This window comes from Lissotriton helveticus, chromosome 1_1 (genome assembly GCF_964261635.1).
Source record: "Lissotriton helveticus chromosome 1_1, aLisHel1.1, whole genome shotgun sequence".
NCBI lineage: Eukaryota > Metazoa > Chordata > Amphibia > Caudata > Salamandridae > Lissotriton > Lissotriton helveticus.
In genome coordinates, this window is record NC_136057.1 from 1190252829 (window position 1) to 1190275078 (window position 22250).

Consider the following 22250-nt stretch of genomic DNA (forward strand, 5'->3'; position numbering starts at 1 on the left):
CAAGGGTTAATAGTCTTTCGCGTTTAACCGAAGACACACTTGATAGTCTATATTAACCAAAGGCACAGCAAATCCTTAATTTTAGCTCAAAGAACATTGATTTGTGAGTTTTAACTCACACAAAGTCGGTCTGTCATTTTTAACTCAATCTCGGTGGTTTGTCAGCTTTAATTGAAGGCACAATACTTAGTAAGCTTTAATATAGCCTTACAGCCCATCGTAGTGGACTATACAGCCATTAAAGGCCCGCTCCAGTGTTAATGCCTTTAACAAAGGAGCTGGACTTTAATGCTGCTATAGCCCAGCTATGACGTGATATTAGAACATTCTGCCACTACAGGACAGAGTGTTCTAATAAATAAAACAAAGGTCTCACAGGGCCTGAGGGGATTGAAATCACCTTGGGCTACATGATGCCTTTGCTCACAGCATCAGCTGTGAAAGACGACATTGGAATGTTGTCGCTCCAGGCTTCTACCAGCCATTAGAAGCCCGTAGCAATCCATTGATTACAATGGAGCTCCCAACTTTCCAATGTTCTAATTTAAGTTACACCAAGTCTATCAGTTGATACACAGACACTTCTTTTTTTGTCTTGAGGAAAATTGGATAACCTGTAGACAGTCCAGCAGTAATTAAAGTAACCTGTACTTACTAGTACCTAAAAAAAGAGTTTATTTAAAGTGCCAGTGTTGAACAATAGAAGATTCCGTTGCCTTAATGAGTCTATTGAATGTATTATTACCATATAATCATACTTTGTTCATGCTAGCCATCATGAACCTGTTGTGTCATTTTTGAAGATGCTCCAAGGCACTGACATCATCTTAACCGACTCTATCCAAGGAAGTGCAGAAACTTCAATTTCTTTGCACATTAAGAAAATAATAGCCGGCAAGGCTGCCGATACAGCAACTTGCAGGATGTAAAATTCTGCTTATGTTTGGGTCCCAAAGCACAGAGGGACAGATGCACAAAGCGGTTTTTGGTCATAAGTATGCATTTGCAGGTGAAAATAGCTAAATGTATGCCTGCCAAGAATTCACAAAGGATACTATATGAGTCAGAAACCCATTTACTCCGCTGTAATTGTACACCACTGTAGCAATCATTTACGTAGGAGTAAGTCCCACCCAAGGGATGGGCAGTAGACGGTACAATGAACAGTTAGCCTTGTGAATGTTTGAATGGCAACAGACTCATCAGCTCGTGTGCATTCGCAGACTCCTCTGCAATCCTGTGCTACCCTGGAAATGGACAGAGATTTACACCAGTCAATGGCAGAAGGAAATCCACCTCAAGGGTGGAAAGGGAACCAAAATCCTCAAAGTTCTTGGGGGTCTAAATGAAGAGGTTTCTTCCTGGAGAAAAAAATGTTGATTTGCACAGTGGAGCTGCCTTTCCCTAATGATGAATTGTACTTTGCAAGCAATTCAGCAGGCGGGAAAGGCCAAGGCAGAGAATGGTCACATGACTTAGGAGTATGCCTGGATTCCTGCCATTGCTGGAGGTTCCAGGTGTACTTTGGAAAGATTTTGTGAATACCTAAAAAATAAGTAAAAATAGCTATATAGGCATGATATGCAATTTTAAACTGCACAATGTAAGTTATGTGCAGGAAGAATTTTTGGCCAAAAGTGCCTTTTTGTTTTTACAGCTGTACTGATAACCATCAGATTTATTTGACATTTTGCGCATAATTTTCAATTGTTGGAACTCATTTGAGCCGACAATGTCTAGGTGGGACCTGTGAAACGAGAGGAGTGCAGCGCAAGTGTACACTGTGCTAGTAAGGTTTGCTGCATGACTTTGACAACCTGTATCGAGAAGACATTAAACAGGAACCGCCGTGGCCTTTGTATTTGAGGGCATATCTCGTTTACAATTTTCATGAAGATGACTGCCTAGCATAATTTGAGTAATACGGGTAATTTTCACAAGAACTATATGTATTCATCCAGGAAAAAATATGCAGTTTGTCTCATCCCTATACATCTTCTCAAGTGGGCTACCTAATCACCACAAGTCATGCATTTTAAGAGCATTGTTTTTATTAAATCTTCTAATTATCTTTTCAACTGGAGGAGCACCTCGCCACAGTAGTGGCTATACTTCCACTAAGCATTGTACAAGGTTCATCAGTGCCAGAAAACTGTTACTGAGCAGGACAGAACTACATGGGGGTTGGCAATGTTCTTGATGTTACAAAAGCCAGTTCACACATGGTTTAAACTGGGTTGCCCAGGACTGATCCATAGGGGGGAGGTATCCTTGTAGATATATTTATACAAAACCGGTGTAAAAAGCAGTCATTTACATAGTCGGAGACTGCCCTACAAATGTGGCACTGATCGACCCCTCATGGATTGATCCAGCATTGGTTGGACCACACTGGTTCAAACTATTCTCTCTTTGTCAGTTAGTCCCAGTTAACAACCATAATGCACTTTTGCGTACTCTTTATTTTTTGGAATGTCTTATTTACCCAGGATTATAGTATGAATTCAATTGGGGTAATGATTGAGTAGCAGCACAGAATCAGTACTTGCTGATACCCAACTAGTGCCAAGTGCATAGGCGCAAAGTCTCGGAACAACCCCAAGGTGATGTTTACTTCACAGAGACCAAGCTAGGGTTATATGTGGAATTATTTTAAGCCATTGTGTGCTCTTTCTGCTCAAGTGTAGTCTATTGAATTTTTTGGGAGGGCTTTAATTTGAATAAGAACTCAAAGGTTAGGGGCCAAGGGCAGATTTACAATAACTGGTGCATACCTGCATATTAGCAGGGAAGCACCAGTTATTTTGTGTGATGTTAGGAACCCCTTGCGCCGCCATGGATGCACCGCATTTACAATGCGGTGCACCCTGGCGCAAAGATAGACATACGCATGACGCATCTGTCAGCGTTTAGGTGATGCAGTGCTAGAGTTATGTTGCAAGCGCGATGCAAATCCAGCACTGGTCAGGGGCGGCCTATACTTACTGTGCTGTGTCACTCCATACGCCTGCCAGAAGCAGGCATAAGATTTTGATGCAGCGGGGTCGTAAAAGTGACTCACTTTTCCTGGGCTTTTTTGAGATGGAACGCCCACCCTGCATACATTGTACCTGATGCAGATATAATGTAGCGCAGGGATTTACAATATGATGCATCTCACTAGATGCGTCACCTTGTAAATATGTTGCATAGTGGCGCACTGTTTACGACGCCGCTGCGTAACAGAAGTGACACAATGGTGTCGTACAGATGTTGTAAGGGGCTTGTATATCTGCCCCCAAGTGTTTTGCTCCTATCACATATCCATATGCAACTTGATTGAGGCATCCAGGTTGGTGGCCCCCTCCTTGCTGATTGGTACTGACCTGTCAGTGAGCCATAGGTTAAAGGTTAGGGATGATCCACAGCACCAATGGGGTCCAGAGGTTCCTAGGAACATCTGGAAAGTGCCCCAGGTGCCAATATCAGCATGTGATCCACTTTATTCCATTGGAGTTCTATTTTATTGGCAGTGACAATATTTAGCAAGGAATGCATTTGAGCATCACCTCATTTGAAGGACAGAATTTCCTGCCGAAATGAGATGGATGAGGTCTTTAAAAAAGACCACATGTATATTCTTAAAATATAAATTGGAGCTGGCTGTGCTAGCCCGATTATGTTGTCAAAACCCTATAAAATTTGTTGTGAGAAATAATTTTTTTTTGTAAAATGTGAACTTGATGAACATTAGGAGGAGAACCGGAGTATTACCTAGTCCATTTATAAAAGCAAGCCTGCAATTGTTGTTTCTTCACAAAAAGAGCACTTCTAGCAGGGATTATTTTTTTAAAAAAGGGCTTGTGTTTTTATAAAATACAGAAAAGGAACACGAAGCTGCATAACATAGACAGTATATGTTTTTTTATCATAAATAGAAAGCATTTTATTTTCACCATAAATCTTCATACTCACCTTTTTTTGGAACAATGTTTGTTACTGGCAGACCCACCTTATATGGGAAGGGCTTGTTATTGGCTTATTTTCTCGGGAAATTATTCATCTTTTTCAAGAGGTGCCCTTCCACAAGAGATGTACTTCACACAGATACAGGCAACATGATACATGTTCAGTATCAATCGTTTGCATTTTTACACGTCCTCATTAAAATATTGACATTTTGAACTTACTTTGAAGTGGTGGGTTTAGTTTGCAGTGTTTTTCCAGGATCTGATGTGCTTGATTTCCATGCATAATTTGTCAACATTTGTTCACTTTAACTAACAGAATTGTATATATTAGTATCCATTTTCTAAGCCTTTCTGAAGTAGTTGCCAGATTCAGTGACTCATTGTTACTAGAGCTAAGTACATTTCTTCTCAAAATAACTGACATAGTAAAAAGCATACAGCACTTGGGCATTTTCTTGCATTGCTAGATAAGGGGAACATTAGGATACTGTTAAACCCTACCATTGTAGCTTCTATGGTTTCCTTTTCGCACAGGAAATTAAGTGTGTTGTTTTGTTTCTGATTTGTAGAAAACGTGGACTCACTTCAGAAGTATTTTATACGTTTGTTTTGCCTCTTGACTTCAAACCAGGGCGTCTATGCTTGTCGAGTCTTTAAAAAGAGCTACGAATCTCGATGTTTATATGGGATTCCAGTCCTTGACAAAAACATGTTTTTCTTCCCAGGCACCACAAGATTACCCAAAGAGGGAGAAGTGCCTGGTGTGGATTACAATTTCATCACGGTTGACGACTTTATGGAATTAGAGAAAAGCGGGGCTCTTCTGGAAAGTGGGACTTATGAAGGTGAGTCTTGTACGCTGCAAACACCATTTTATAGCCATTTTTTCTGTCGTATAGCAATTGATTTAGATGGTCCTTTCGTAAGTGGTACTGCACTTGGTATTTTAAATGTATTAGGTGGCAGGTGGCATTTGCAAAAACCTACATCAATCAATCAATCAATCAATCAGGAGTTTGTTAAAGCGCGACTACTCACCCGTAAGGGTCTCAAGGCGCTAGGGGTGGGGGGGGTTGGGGGGGTGCAGGTTCCATTCCATCAAGGAGGGGGTCTGTCGAAGAGCCAGGTTTTGAGGTTTCTTGCGAAGATGGGGAGCGATGTTGTCTGTCTGAGGTGGAGCGGAAGGGCGTTCCATGCTTTGGCCGCGAGGAAGGAGAAGGAGCGGCCTCCCGATCTGGTCTTTCTGGTGCGGGGGACATATGTACATATATTGCTACTGAAGCCTTAGTTGGCAGATGGGTTCTTAGTAATTAGAACATAATACTGTTTGGGGTAACGACTATTAACTTGTGTAAATTCGCATAGTTTGACAGACCATCTGATAGTACAATATTTCAGGTGCCATGAAAAAATACAAATCTTAAAAATGAGGGTAAAATATTCGTGTAACGTATCTGTATATATTGACAGAGTTAGGCACGTGCACCCATGTGTCTGTCACGTCTGTATGTGGTGTTGTTAACAAAGAAACAGTACAGATCCGAGTGTGAGTGCATTTAACCATTCATGTGCCAGGCCTTTTATCTTACCTCATTCAAAGCAATGTGGTATTGATGCAGTTATGTCTTGAAAACAATGCTCATGGTATGCATATCAGAGAGATTCATAGAGGATGAGGCTGATTGATGTTTTTGTTGGAAAAATGAGAAATACATGAACCCTTTTTTTGGATATCTGTATTGATTCCTTCACAATTGCTCTGATTTCGGGCCTAGTGCGAAGCATGAAATCAGATGACAAAAGGAAGTGTGTTTATATTTTACTATAATGTTACATTAAGCCCACATGGAATTAATTTCATATTATTGCTTCTCATCCACTATGTTGTGCTTTGTTGGTAGTATGACCAAAATGGATTGCAATTTCACTAGCAATCTTGCCTTTGTATCACATCATTTTGACTACTTCCATTGTTTTTTAGAGGTTTTTTTATTGTTTAAACCGGAATACACAGTAATAATGACCACAATTGTTAAATAAAGAACATATAAAAGCAATCTCTCATATCTGCCATTAGTAAGTTATGGATACTTTACATGACAATCTGTTGAAGATCATAACAGAAAAATGGGTGAGAAAAATAGAATGATGTATGACTGACGAGGAACCGGAAGGCACTTTGAGTCACACTTTATGGCGAAAAATGACAATAATAGAATGCAACAAAAGTTAATTAAACGATGCCTTATTCCTTCAAATTACTATACATTGCTATCTAATTTTTTATATTTAATATCCAGACTGGAGAGGACAATCAGGACTGCATGTCATATTTCAACTTTTGGGGGCATATTTATTAAGACTTTGCACAGGGTTTGTGTCAAAAAGTGAAGCAAACTGTGTTGAAATGGGATTTACTTTCCAGTACAAAATTTGCTTTGTGTTGAAAAGCAATCCTAAATAATGCAAAGTAGCACTTTGCAAATATTTGTGTCCAAGGGACTTAAAATGCGTCATAAATTGCAACCAACCTCGGGTTTTGAGGCAAAGGAACATCTGCTATCATTGGTAAAAAAGGGATTTGTGTGAAAAAAATGGTGCTGCCTTGAGGCAGGCGCACAGCGAACATACAAACTTGTAAAGATATTAAACTATGTCTAAACACTGTTTTGTTCTAGATTGGTACCTTTCTGGTACACAACCTATTCTATATATCGTGCACAATCCCTTGCACTGTAGTTAAAGGATTTGTGCATGGTGCAAGACTGCCTAAAGTGTACCAGCATAGAGGCAGTGAGAAACTGTGCGATACCTTAGTAGATATAGTGCTCTTCTGCCCTCTCGCGTCACAGAGCAGCAAGTTTGGTTGCTGCGTTTCATTAAATGTTAGTAAATATGCCTACTTGTTACTTGCTACTTTTCTGATGATGGAAAACCACTGTATTCGCACAAGTTAATGCTATTATAACTCACAATAACAAACTGAATCCAATTGCATAAGGCTACTTGTGCAGCCCAATATAATTAGACAAGAGTAAATGTTTACTTGTTGATCAAGGGTTAGTTTAATTTTATTTATAGCCCTTTCAAAAACGGATTTTTGGTCCACACAAAGCATTGGTCACACTCCAATAGTTCTATGGCTACAGAGCAAAGAATGGATTATCTCAGTGCAAGTTGGGTTTGCTTGATGTTCATAACAATCTAAAATTGTCTTTTTCTGCATCTACTTGATTTTCAGATCAGTAGGGCATGTTTAAATATTCAAAGACATTGATTCAGAAACTGTCAGAGAATTCTCCCAAAGGCCAGCAATTGATTAATTCCAATACCAATGTTTTCTAAATTCTTTCAACACAAACACGATGTTAAAATGCCTTTTAGAACCAGTCTGTTTTGTGTTTATTACCTTCAGACAAAATAAATAAAATGCATGAAGGTTGGGCATGAATATGTGATATGCACATACGTGCTGTGAATTTTTAGCATTTGTGAATCGTTCTCATCTTTTGTAGAGGTGCTTGCATTTGTAAAAAAAGGTTTTGGGAATCAGCCATATGGTATATTTATTTTCAACATGATTTCTATTAAACGTCAAATTCTCCCAAATCATAGTATGTTTTCATGAGAGTTTGACCTGTAATGTTAAGAGAAGTTGAAGTAAAAACGGCAATTTTTCAGTGGCCAAGACTGGTTAAGAGAGCGAGGTCATTAAGAAATAAGATGTCTCTGATACTTGATGAGCAGATAGTTCACCAAGAGTAGAAGATAACGTTTGTGATTACTTTTAATGTCAAATTATTTTTGCATGTGTCAACATTTTATGAAATTTGCACAACCCTCATGAGCATTGAAATCTTACCATGAAGTGTTGTAAGTGTTGCCTGTAAGTAAAGTCTACACTTTTGAAACCACTACATTTGCAAAAGCTACAAAAGCACATTTGATTCTCTCTCACCTTCAAAGAAACCCCTGCGAGGCAAATCACAGTCAGATGCTACTTGTCAGCCAGGAATTAGAACCTACATCTGGAGAAGGTGGTGGAAGTAAGGTACACTATGCATGCAAAAACCGGACAACATAACACAGCATGACCTAACAAAACATGATAATACATTACATTATGAAGAGGAAATGGGATGGATCCTACCTCTACACAGGCTCATCATCAGGCAGTGTTTTAAGATAAATATGTATAAGAAATTATAAGTTAAAGAGCATCAGGTCTGCTGACCAGTCACCTTCTAACACCGACCTCCATCTTGAACTTATGCTTATAATACATTCTGGTTCAATATAATTTGATGTATCATTTTGGGTGCTGAGTGATCATAGGGCATCTTTTTTTAATAAGTGGTTGCACATCAGCTTTTAAATTAGAAGCCTTATTTTAATAAACCTGAGTAAATCCGCCCCAGGAAAGAAACATTTGTCCTGTATACAGGGTGACAAGGCGTAATGTCTCACCATGAGGCTTTGGTCCTATTTGAAAGCACTATACCCATTGAGTTCTAGTTGAATATTCCATTGAATATGACACCACAAATCCTAACTTGAAAACGACCACAACAAACCAGCAGACACTTCAAAAGCAAGACAACACTGGCACAATAAACAGTTATGGAACAAACCAGTAGGACAAGTGTTATAGGAAGATCAAGTGGAGAAAGGTTGTATGGAACAAGCAAACAACATGATTTATTGTCTCCTTCTTGCGGGGAGGCAAAGGTTAGTACTAAAGTGTGCTAAGCTATGTACAAGTTCCCGATGTGAGCACACATACTAAGTTCCCTCTCTAGGAAAGACTGGCCTCTTAGCGATGATGGATGGGGTCCTTGTAATTATAATATTCTTGAAGAGTGAAGTTAATCTGAGTTTATAAAGTTTGGAGACACCGGCAGTCACTGAGTCCATTGACAGGTGTGAGAATGTGTGAGGAGCATCCTGGTCCCCAGCTCAGTGACGAAGCACAAGCTACTGTGATTGGGAGACCACACATGATGCAGACGGAAGGTTGAGCAAATCACAATTAAGGAAAAAGGAATGGTTAAAGGAATGGGTTCTGCTAGCTGGCAGAATGACGGCAGTAGATGATGCAAAAGAAAGTCCAATCTTTTCAGTTGATGTTATTTGTCCTGTAGAATGGCACAGTAGGTGTCAGCAGTGAAAGAATAGTGTTAGTGAGGGTGTATGGCACACTGTATGCTGGGGAAATGGTATCTCCAGGTTTCATGCATTGAGAGGGAACAGGCACTTTGAGAAATGTGCTCTCTTAGAGATTCTGCCATTGGGTGGCTCCTTTAAGGTGTCCTGGAATGATACATGTGATGAGGCCAAGGTCTTTCCGATGTAGCAGCAGTAGTAGCTCACGTCTCGTCTTTACTCCAGATTCACCAAAACAAATGAAACAGAGAAAGCTTGCTGCAAGGACCTCATGTAACTTCCCATGTTCAAGATTTATGTTAGGCTTTAATGTATGAAACTGCACATTCCACTAAGTCAGATTGGTTCATAGTCTAGTATGGAGCAGCTCCGAAATTTGACATTTTGAGAGATCTTTACTTCCCTATCTTGCATCCTAAGAAAGAAATTTGAGCTCAAACCACATGAAACCCTTTGGAACCATCAATCAGAGAGTTTCTGAAAAGTGGATTGCTGCTAAGCATAGGGACGGGGTGAGAGGCACCTTCAGAAATTGAACCGAAAACTGACTTTGTGGCTTGTTGATCCACTGATCATGGCTGAGGTAGACAAGTCTAATTTCAATGGGTCAATGTGATAACTGGACTAGGTGACAAAGAAAAATCATACTTCTTAGCTAAAGTAACTCTTCACTGCTTCCTAACACAGGCTTGAAAAAACTGATAATCAAACTGAGCACACAAGCATAGGCGTTAAAGTAGCAAGTTTTGCGTCCTAGAGAGACAGCATGCTTTTCAGCCAGGTGGGGCAGCTCAAAAAGTTGACATCTAGAGACATCGTTTCTTTTCTCTCTTACACCTGGAGAAGAAAATTGGAGTTCAACTCCTTGGAAACCCTGTGCACGTAGCCTAATTTGAGATGGACAGAGCTTAAGTATTTAATTGATGCAGCATGTATTCTCTCCTTCAGTGGAATACTTCCTTCAGTGGCCTGATGGAGTAATAATGCCTTTTGGTTCCTGTCTGTGACTGCAAGAAAAGAACAGTAACAGGAAAGTAACATAAATGATCCTGGCAGAAAACTCCCATAATGTGAGGCTCATTAGTTTTTTGTTTTTCAAAAGAAACTCACACTTTAGAATCCCCCAAAAACTTTACAAAAAATGTGCAGGCAGGACATCGTGTCTGATGGTACTATGAATCACACTTTTCATACATTAAAAAGATACGGCACACCCGAGGGCGCAACTCCACTTTGAGCCGCTAGATGACAGGCTGGACGGCGGGGTGCATGGACCGAGGATTCAGATGACCTCTGCGATGCACCACCGATACCATGTACCCCGTTTCTCATGTGGTGAACGATTTGGATGGGGAATTGATGTCCAGTCTCTGATGAGTATTGATTATCCTTTGTTCTTTCTTTTACTGACAGTTTTCAACTTTTTTGGTTGGGGCTCACTGGGGACTACTTATTGCCTCAGTTCCACTGGGAGGGCTCAAGATAGCTATCCTTTGATCTAGCATGAACACAAAACACTCAACTGAGAGATAGAATAATTAGTTATAATGTGAGAGGGCTTAATGCCCCAGCTAAGCGGATGGCACTTTTGTCTATGCTAAAAGGTTCTAAATGCAATATATGCTTATTGCAAGAAATATATCTGATTCCAGCGGAGTGGTGACGACTGAGATCTCGCTGGTTTGACCGCTAGTATTTTTCCACTGGAAAAGGGTTAAAGGCAGGGGTAGCGCTCCTTTTGGGCACACTTTTCGAGGGTAAAGTCACTAGCACACAAGCAGAAATAGTGGAGCGCCTCCTTTCACTGTATATCACATAAGGGGCCCACTCCATGACCATTGCGAATATCTACACTCCCAACGAATGACAAGAACCCTTTATCCTAGATGCAATAGGATGGGTAATGACAACCACAGATACGCACATGCTCATAGGTGGCGACTTTAATCTGGTCATGGATGCAACATTGAACCATTCGGCCCAGAGGGTGGGTAAAACAGGCGCATTATCAGCACAAGGTCAATGCCAACTAGCCATACACAACCTTATAGACACCTGGCGCAAACAACACCCGACAGAGAAATCCTATTCCCACTATTCAGCAGCGCATCACACTCAAGCATGAATTGACCAATTCCTCACCACAGGCTCCTGTATACATGAGCTAGACATTGGAATAGCGGCGATGTCAGACCATTCCCCTGTTTATATCAAACTGAACGTACCCACGTCCAGTCACAGACACCACGCTCGGTGACTGAATATGAAAATATCTAAGAATAAAACGGTGTTAGCTGAGATTACAGAAGCACTGAAGGCCTTCTTGGAAATAAATTATACATCCGATAACCCAATTGCGCTCTTATGGGACACTTTAAAGGTGGTCATACAGGGGCACATTATAAGCATTGTAGATCACTTCAACAAAGAGAGACATGTGAAACAGAATACACTGGAGTGGAGGGTCAAAAAACTGGAGAAAATGTACAAAAGATCGGGACACACCAAACATGCCATAACCCTATTATAGATTGAAAGGAGCTTAAGGCCCTGGATATGGATACGGCTGAATATACCCTTTTGTGAATCAAACAGAAATATTATGTGGAAGGGAACAAGGCTGGCTGCCTGCTGACCCAGAGAGTCCGGGCACGAACGAATAGCCAGTGGGTGAAAGCTATCGTAAATGCCCATGGGCATCGATTCGAACAGGATAAATGGATAGTGCAGGATTTTTAACACTTTTACGGGTAATTATATGCAGCGGAGGATAACTCAGGTGACAACATAGAAGCCTACCTGAGTCACACACCAACCGATAGGCTGAACCACTAAAATGCCCTTGCCCTAGTGAAAGACATACATATCAATGAGCCACTTACTGCGATATCCCGCCTACCGGCTGGGAAGGCGCCAGGGCATGATGGGTACCCCCCAGAATTTTACAAACTGTTTGCCCCAGTGTTGTCCTCGATCCTTACTCAGCTATATAACTCCTTTAGTGAAACAGGCACCCTGACAGATACAATGAGATTAGCTACCATTAAGGTCATACCCAAGCAGGGCAAAGATCCAACTCAATGCGCAACATATAGACCCATCTTATTACTTAATGTAGATGCAAACATATTGACTTTGATTCTTGCTGAGCACTTAGCCCCAATGATGCAGGGCCTCATTGATCTGGATATGGCCGGGTTTATTCCGGAGCGCAATTGCAGTGACAACACAAAGAGAATATGCCATCTATTAGACAAGGTCCAACGGACTAAGACGCCAGCACTCTTGTTATCTATGGATGCGGAAAAGGCCTTCAATCGAGTGCATTGGCCATACCTAAAAGCTGTCCTACTGGCGGTGTGCTTAGGACCTAGATTTATAGGATAGATCCCAGTGGGGTACGCAACGCCTCAGGCAAGAGTGCGGGTGAATGGGACAATATTGCAGTCTTTATGCATCAAACGAGGAACCCAGCAAGGCTGTCCCCGCTCCTATTCACACTATATATGGAGCTATTCGCAGACCGAATAGGGCAAACCTGGCGATAGTGGGAGTAAGGATGGGTGGTAGGGACAACAAATTGGAATTATATGCGGATGACGTGATGGTGATAGTGGTGGACCCCCTCCACTCTCTGTCAAAGCTTGTCCTAGAAGTGGAAATACTCGGTGCAGTATCAGGATTCAAAATCAATGCACAAATGTTGCACCTCATGAACCTCACTATACCAGCCCCAGACACAGACATTATAGGAGAGACCAACAGGAACTTTCTGTCAAAGCGATGGACGCAATCTGAAGAAGACTACACTACACTATGCAGTATTCCTCCGCATAGTGAAACAAATATCACTGTTATTGTTAAAGCGATGGACACACTTGAGACAGCACCATAACATTTGTACAAAACCCAAAATCACTGAAATCCGTGTTATAGTTCAGTAGGCTAATTTATAACTTGCTCTTTCAAACACAGCTTATGACCTCTTATATTGCATCACTTGTGGCATATTAAATGACATCATTGATGACATCACTGATGACATCTCAGATGAAATCAATGATCACTGATGACATCATGCAATCATTGTCATACAGTCATATAGAGTTTGTGGACTTAAAGTAATTCAGCACACTGCACTTGTGGCCAACTTTCTATCCACGTTAATGGGATTTACCTCTTGAAGATTTCACATGACCCTCTATTTTAGGCATACATTTGAACCTGAAAAGACACCTTCTGCTAGGCGCTGGATATAACCCTCTGTACCACCCCAATGCTAGACATAGAAAAAATGTTAGAACATAATTCACCCTTCCCTAATCATTCATATCATCCCGGGGGCTTGGGGTCATCATGGCCTCATTGAGGCTCGAGAGGGGGCATGTGCCACCCTCCCCATAATTTTAAAAAGGCCCCAGGGAATGGGGTTCCTGGGGCTTCATATGGGCTTGGGGAGGGGAGCTGTGTCCCTTCCCTTAATTATGAATAAAACTGTCCTGGGGGAAGGGGACCATCGGGCTTCAGAGAGGCTTTGGGATGGGGCTGGACCCCCTTCTCTAATTCAAAAAAGCTGCCCCAGGGTATGTGGCTCCTGGGGGCCTCATAGAGGCTTACGGGCCGCGGGTACATGCCCCACTCAACAAATACATGTGGCCACCTCCCTGGGAACTGGCACCACCACATGGGTTTTCTTTTTAAAAGTGCAGGAGTCTTCACTTTTTTATTTTACAGCGTATCCCTGGATCCTCTACAAAACTTGTGGTAAAATTGAAGGAAAATCAATTTTTGGCCTGGTAGGGGCACCAGAACTTGGTGAGGCAGGGAATCCCCACTCTGCCCCCTTATTTGTTTTCCTTTTATAGGTGAGAGGATGTGGTCTAATGGCTAGGGCGGTCGGCCTCAAATCTGGGGAACTAGGTATGAGTTTCTGCAGCAACTCTCAACACCCTGTGATTCTGGCAAATCACTTATTCTCCCCATGCCTAACAAAAACAATAAAAAAGAATGTGTCCTTGTGTAACACAACTGGTGCTCATGTAAAGCGCTCTGATAACCAATACCTTCAGGTCAAGTTTGCGCTCTATAAAACTCTGAAACAAATAGGTATTTCAAGGACAGGATACTAAATTCCTGCGTCCAAAAATGGCTGCTGCAATATCTTTGTTTATGTGGTGGCAGCCAATCAGATATTATCTTCAGATCTGTTCTCTTCGCAGATCCTCTTCCGCTTGAAATATGCAAAGCTTTTGAGCCTTAAGATCTAGCTTTCTGCCAAATTTGGCATAATTCCGTCCAGCAGTATTTGCAATATTGCTGATCAATTTTCCTAAGGAAAAATGGATAGGGATAATGTGTTTTGGGCCCTCATCTTTTTCTCAGCCACCTCAGAAGTATCACTCTGAAACTTCGCAGGAAGGAACTGAGGTGAATGAGACTTTCTTTTTTGAATTTTCGTGAAGATTCATCAAACGATTCCAAAGTTATAAGCAAAACAAAAAATGATTTTGCCATGGAAACGTGGTCCTAAATATACCTACCCATATTATAAATATTTGTTAAGCACAGCATGTAAAACAATCTCCTTCTCATTACACTTTTCTCAAAATGTTAGAAAAAAACGCGCAGTAAAATGATTCCTTTTCTATGATTAACTTCCGCTAATAACAAGTATCAAGCTTTCCACTGAAGAAGTTAGTACAATCTTTTGAAACTTTTAAAAAAAATGTCCCTTCTATCACGAAGGCTTTAAAGCAGAGCGATTTAAAATATAATTTGCAAACATCAAAATGTGAGAGATTTATGTATTATTACAGCACACAGATTATATTGTGTGTCACTGAACCCAACAGCATTTATAGAAAAAATCATGTGCTTAATGTGTTTTATGGGAAGAAAGTAATCGCTCTACTGTCATCTGCCAAGGACAGCACTGACTCTAAGCATTATCTTCTCAGAAAATGAACAAGTGCCTTTCTCAGTAAGGGAAATAGCCATTTTATAGCAGTAGATATTGAAGTATAATAATAATTCCGGTGTCTAAATGTCTAAATATATGTTGAAAAATGACCTGTATGTTCTAGTGAAGCTAAAATGTTAGTGTCTCAACTTGAAACCATTTGAAGTCTTGGGACAAAAAATGGCATTACTGGATTTCTCAAGAAATAACATTATAAAAAATGAAAAGCAAAATGAATTTTGCAAAGCCAAACTATAAAAAGTTGATGAGTTGTTCTTTGTGTCTAAAATATGTATCTCTGGGTATTTATATAGTGCAAAATAGCTAGGAAGTAACAAAGGGGCACATGCATCAAGGTAGGCACCTGCGATTCATTAATTGCGATTATTAAGGAATCGCCATTAGGGAATCGCAAAAGCCTATGCATGTAGAAATCGCTAAAAAATAGTGATTTCTAAACATTCCTTAATTGCGACTTGCAAATTGCGTGTCGCAATTAAGGAATGTCCTCCCATTCATTCCTAGGCCCATAAGAATGAATGGGAATTGCATTCGCAATTTGCGAGTACCCAATAGGTACTCGCAAATTGCGCATGCAATTTCAAGAGTGCAAGGGTTCCAAAAGGATATCCTGATGCACCTCTGAAATTGGCATATGAGTACATGCTGCACACACACACATGACCCAAGGGCATGTGTGTGTGTAAAATGGAACTTTGAATAATGCACTTTAGTGCATTTTTCAAAGCTTTTGCAAATTACCATCAAGTACAAATTGACAGTAATTTGCGACTGCTATTAGTGAAATCACTATTTTTTTTACTTTAGTGCATTGCATTTAAGGAATCTCAATTTGTGAATCCTTAAATGCAATCGCAATTTAAGTAATCGCAATTTACAGATTACTTAAATTGCGATTTTTGTATTTGGGATGATGCATCCCAAATGCAAAAATACCGGTCGCAAAGGGGCAGATTCTGAGAATCTGCCCGTTTGTGACCGGTTTTTCTTTTGATGCATGTGGCCCAAAGTGTTATACATTAATTCTGAAGGGAAGATTTGGAGACAATGTGAGATCAATTACATTACATACATTTAAATGCATTAATAACCACATATTCCCCTTTTGAGGCACAGTGTGATTAATCAATTTGTTCAGAATCACACAAGTTTCTTACAATTCAGTCGTCACAAAATTCTTAACTTGGCAACATAGTCACTAGTTCACAAATCTTACCTACATTTATGTCATAACTTACCATGTCAGCCTGAATGTCAGGAGTCAGTAGCTTCTCAGTCTCATACACCTTGCCCTCTATGCTTTCAGTGTTATGAATATCTGACCACCCAGGGGGCAACAGGAATTAGGAAGAGCGAAATACCAGCTGAGATACGACCCTTCTTCTTGATCTAATTAAGGATTTCACCAGTAGTTTAGCAATCACTGTCTCTTATCCTAAAACATAATTGAATCATAGATTGTTGGAAATGACCATCTTTTGTGTCATATTGCCCAATATTTTGTTGCCTTTTATAGTTGAACCGGTTTCGGCCATAGGACTCTGTGCACTTTACTCCTGATAACCTGTGGTAAAGTGCATTGTGCTCTTCCTTTTTAACCTGGTAAGATTGGCATATACCTCATTGGCACAATTAATTTACTTGTAAGTCCCTAGTATATGGTACAACATGTACCCAGGGCCTGTAAATGAAATGCTAACAGAGGGCTGCAGTACTCATTGTGTCACCCACTAAAGTAGCTCTGTAAAACATTGCTACAGGTCTGTAATTGCGTCCTGGATGGGTAGTTTTAAAGTGTCATTTCAACTTGCCAAAAAACAACCTTTTGCCAGGCCTAAACGTTCCTTTTTAATACTTATAAGCCACCCCTATGGTAGGCCCCAAATGCAGCAGGGTGGTGCATGGTATTTAAAATTTCAAACATGTGTACTTAAGGTTTTACATGTCCTGGCAGTCAACAGACTCCAAAGTCATTGTTCACTATAGCAAGGCTGGCTCTACCATAGGGAAACATTGAATTACATTATAACCATTTATAATGATTAATTTCTTTTTGGGAGCAGTTTAGAAAATGATACACAAACCTATTTAAATAGTAATCTTAAATCCACCTTAATGCAAAGTCAGTTTTTCTACTACTATTTTGAAAATGACATGTTTAGAAATTTGTCATGTTCATGCCTAAGCCAAATCTACCACCAAATGGCTCCTCTGTTGTGAGATGTGTGTTCCTCTAAGACAGTGAACAAAATGAGCTATTTTTCTCCCCTGAGCAGGATAGCCTGGGGGGTGCCAAGCCACTTCCTGAGCATCAGATATTGCCTTCCTTGACAGTGACAGATTTAACTCACAAGTAGGTCTGTCCCCTCTGTCTTCCTAGTCAGCTTGGCTTCAAACCACAACTGGTTTTGAATCACCATTAGGGAGGGTTTACCCATTATAATTTGGATGGACACAGGAGCTCTGACCCGGGGAAGAATGGTTCTGCAATGTTGGATTTAGTAGGAGAAGGACACTGTGGGATAGTTTACAATAAAACACACAAGAAATGCTGCACAATTGGGTAGGTACACCCCGCGGAACTTTTCCCATTGGTTAGGAAATATTAAGGAGTTGCTCAAATATGCAAGTTAGCACTGGGCTTAAACGTGGCTTCTCCAGTAGCCCAACAGAACACTCCTGGACCTGTGAAGATCAGAATAAGGACTTCCCTGCTGTTTTAATCCTGAAGAAAGACTGGACCTACTTGTGTTATACCCTGGACCCCAGAAGTGAATCCAAGGGTTAGTTGTCTGATCTCCTGTTTGAAGCTAAAGGGACAAAACAAGCTTCCAGAGGCCTGTTCAAGCAACTACACAACTGACCAGTTCTGACTGGACCTGCCCTGAACTCTGCTGCTGGCCTCTGTTTGAGTGCGCCTTACCTCCAAGTGGTGCCTCCCAGTTCTTGTACCAATGGCTAATGTTAGAGTGTACTTCTCCAGTCCAAACCACAATAGCTAAGAACGATTTGCCAACTTTTCCTCCAACGATCCAAAAGAAAACCAGGACCTCCATTAAGCTGAAACCATTAATGCCGAATCACTGGTCAAACTCAACTTGCTGGTTTCCCTTGCTGAAGGAGATCTAACTTCCAGAAGAGATTCTAAGTATGAATGTATGGGGCTTTATTCGGATCAACGTGAAGCAGCAACTCATCAATTGTGAGGCTTTCCGGGGCACAGACTTCAGTTGCCTGAAGTTTTCCCAACTTCATCTATGACCATGCCCGGACCCCGCAGCTCAGCACCCTACTGTCATTGAGCACTGCTTCAGATTCAGCTTGCAGCTTGTCGTGCCAATGACTTGTCAACAAACTCCTTTCCTTCAAAGAAATTCTAAGTCAAACGATTAAGGTTCCACCGTAATGAAACTGGTCCCTGTATCCAACCTGCGTTCCATTGTGATCGCCCTTAACTTTTGACTTTGACCTTGTACAGCATTACCAGATAACTGCAGTTTGCACTTTGAGCTTTAAATTCAATCTTTAAACATATATATCTCCGATTCTACTTATTGAATTTTTGTCATTTTGGTGTAATTGTATTTACCAAAACTTACTGTATTTTTCTACATTGGGTCGGGATTTTTCAAGTTGTGTGTTTCCTCTTTATTACTGTTTAAGTACTTTATAAATACTTTAAATATTATTTCTAAATTTAGCCTGGCTGCTTTTGTGCCAAGCTTCCAGGGGGTTAAGCACAGTTTTATTTGGTGACTTTTGTAGTTCACCCTGGCTAGGATTGTGATTATTATTTGAAGTGGGTTCTCACTCTCTCAACTAATACTCCAATTTCCTACAATGATAAAATGGTAGCACTTATTCTAGTTAATAAATAAGTACAGTAATACATTTTAGTTAACTGACTCGTTCTTCAGCTAATGTTCTTCGAGTTTTAGTGTTCCTAAAATAATCTGAAAAATATTATATAAGAATAGTATTAATACTAAATGTGTGCACATAAATCAAACACTCATACATTATAAAGGATATTGTATTGGATCTTCAGATGTTCAGTGCATGGTATCTATGCCCAGGAAACGTTAGCAGCAAACTCACACTTCACAATAATTTTATAGTTCAATCCCGGTAAGGAGAAAGAGGTTTGCTACCACCTATGACTTTGTAATCAAAAACAGGCAAACAAATTGCAAATTACCTAATCCTTGAGTACAAAGTTCAGAAATACTCAGATAAGCTGTTTCAGCTATCCAACAGGACATTGAACAGAAATTGAAGTCCAGCAAGCTTACAAAAGGTTTCATTTCAGGATTCTCCACTGCAAAAGGAAGTACAAATCAAAATGTATGGGAAGCATTTGTATTGCATTACACTGACCTCGCTCAATGCACTTGAAATGGCCACCAGGTTCAACCCCCATGCATGTCACCTGAGATGGCATGAGATAACCCAACCTTTCATGTCTTAGCAGGGATCCTTTTGAGAGGGTATCATTTTTAATACCAGCGGCATTCAGAATAAATATGCGTAAATGATTATGCAGAAGAGATATTTAAGGATTGTATTGAGTTTAAGACGTGTATCAGAAATAAGACAAAATTATTTTGAGCAACTAATCTTCCTATTATTTCTCAAATGATTAGCATCTGTAACCATTTCCCATTTACTTGTGCCCATAGTGATGTATATCGAGCTAATCCTTGAAATTCTGATAATCTGTGGCATTGAATGAATTCATGAAGTAAAATTTATAGGGCGCAAACTTAGCCCATGGGCATCAAGGCGCCAGACAAAGCAAAATCGAAACCAACAAGTCTCCAAGGGTTACCGGGTCCAGGGCTTAGAAGTAGGCCTCTCGGAACAGCCATGTTTTTAGCTCCTTGCGAAATAAGAGCAAAGATGGTTGTCCCACCAGATCGGGCGGAAGGGAGTTCCACAACTTAGGAACCAAAAAGGAAAAAGCCCTCCCTCCCCACCTGGCCTTGACGAATCTGGGCACTTGGAGAAGGTTTTTAGAGGAGGACCTAAGCACTCTAATGGGGGCATAGGGAACAAGAAGGGACCTAATGCCCTCTGACCTGGCGCCATAGATGGCCCCATGGGCTAAGCAAAGAAGTTCAAAAGAGACCCTGGCCTGAATGGGCAGCCAGTGAAGGTCTTTCCTGGCCGTGGACACTGAGGAGAGCCTAGGAAGGTTAAGCACCAGCCTGGCCGCCGCATTCTGAACCATCTGTAGGCGGTGGATCGAACTCTTGTTCATGCCCGCATACAGTGCACAACAGTAGTCCAACCTCGATGATACTAAAGCCACCATAGCCCGCTTTCTCACGTCGAGATAGAGGTATGATCCTATCTTTTTCAGGATCCTAATGATCCCACAGCATGTTGAAACGGTCCTGCTGACCTGAAGATCAAATGATTTTTCATCGATGCTCATGCCGGCTCCTGCCTGTCATGAGTCACAGTAGACGTGTGCTCATAACGGCCGGGAGCCTTCCGACCGTTGCCGCTCCGCCCACGCGCTGTTTATTCCCAGCCTGTGCGGGCGAATTAATTGGTGGGCGGAGTTCGGACGGCTCCCGGCCGTCATGAGCACATGCCCACCATGATTTATGATGGCCGGGAGCTGTCCTCGGTACCTGAGCGCCACGCCCAGCCCCGCCCCCACTCGCACCGCGGCGGAATTTGGCGAAGGGGTTAATCAACCTCCTTTGCTCAGGAGTTGATTAATTCTTGGTTCATTCTTAAGTATGTAAGCTTTAGACAGATAGAAGAAATGTTCCTTTACTAAGGGTGTTTCCATAATCCAGAACCCACCCACCCCCACATCTAGGCTTGGCTAACAGAGCTCTCTTGTATTGAAGCCTAGCTTTAAAAAGGTGATGTATTTTTACATTAAAGAGACTATCAGGGACACTACAAAGCTTGTGAAGTGAGTTGGTGATTTCGTCCATGACGTATGACATTTCAGTCAAGGTTTGCTGAGTTCCCTGGTTCGCATGTCATGTAAGTTACTAATGAAAATGATGATGATGAAGATGATAATAACAATTTCCATAATAACATCATTAGTAATAATAATAACAATAATAATAATTTCAAAGTGTAGAAGTTTATTCCTGCAAAACCTTATTTGTAAGAGAATTTTCCAGTGAAAATGTTTTGTATGGCAAACCTACATTTGGTAGTTGTTGTCCCCTTTTATCAATGTACGTTTTTTACAACTTCAGCTGCTTAATAAAATTTATTAGGTTTTAAAAAATATTTCAGAAGGTTTCAGAGGAAAACATTCTGACTTTTGCCATTCCTTTTCTACCATGAATGGGAAGGTGCCTGTGAACACCGAATGTTGTTAATAGTTGCCACTTTTTAGCAACCTCGGCATTGATGCATTGCCAACTTGGCAGAAATATTTTGCATTTGTATCATCAGTATGTGGTTACCTTTAGCACCCTTTATTTTACTCTTGATAAATGAAAAGCATCTCCACAAGCCAATCACCTTGATAACGCTCGTATTTGCAAAAAGTCCCAGAAAAACGCAGGTTGTGAAATTGCACCTTTCAGTAAAGAACAACTTGATTATGATACATGTATTTTGAAACTTCAGCGAATTGACATGTATTTTGAAACTTCAACTGAATTGACATGTGTTTTTTGAAACTTCAGCTGAATTTGATATGTAAGTAGGCCAACCTTTCCTTGTAGGTGTATGTGAGTGTGCATGAAATAAATTGGGAATGTGGTCTGTGCTGGTGAACAGAAGACAAGCCATGTGTTTATTTGGCATTGGGGAAAATGCCACTGTATCTATTCAGGGAGTGAGTATGATGCAAGCAGGGGTTATCTAACAGATAATGCGTTGAATGACTCATATGTACTTTGTAAATTCCATTTGTTTAATGAAGAAATATGATCAAGTTTTTTAAGATTTCTTGTTGTATAACTTCAAAAAAGTGTGTTTCATTGAAAATAATTAAGTGCAATATTGCTATGAAAAGCAACATTGATTTTTGACAACCCCTAAGAGTAACTGTAATACTAATCGATAAACCTTAAACTTAAATTAGGCATGTTTCTCTCTGTGGTGCTCAACAAATGTAAGCATTAACCATGTACCCTTAACTGTTAACCCCTGAACCCCCAAGCCCCCAATCA

General features: G+C 40.7%; 1 protein-coding gene across 3 annotated transcripts in view; it reads left to right on the top strand.

The window, feature by feature from the left end:
* The window catches only part of MAGI2 (membrane associated guanylate kinase, WW and PDZ domain containing 2), a 2996284-nt gene that overhangs the window by 1740545 nt on the left and 1233489 nt on the right, over positions 1-22250 (top strand). For all 3 annotated transcript variants that reach the window (XM_078679471.1, XM_078679479.1, XM_078679488.1), the window contains exon 3: positions 4676-4795. In XM_078679471.1, the coding sequence (XP_078535597.1) occupies positions 4676-4795 (120 nt within the window). The remainder of the gene's footprint in view (positions 1-4675; positions 4796-22250) is intronic.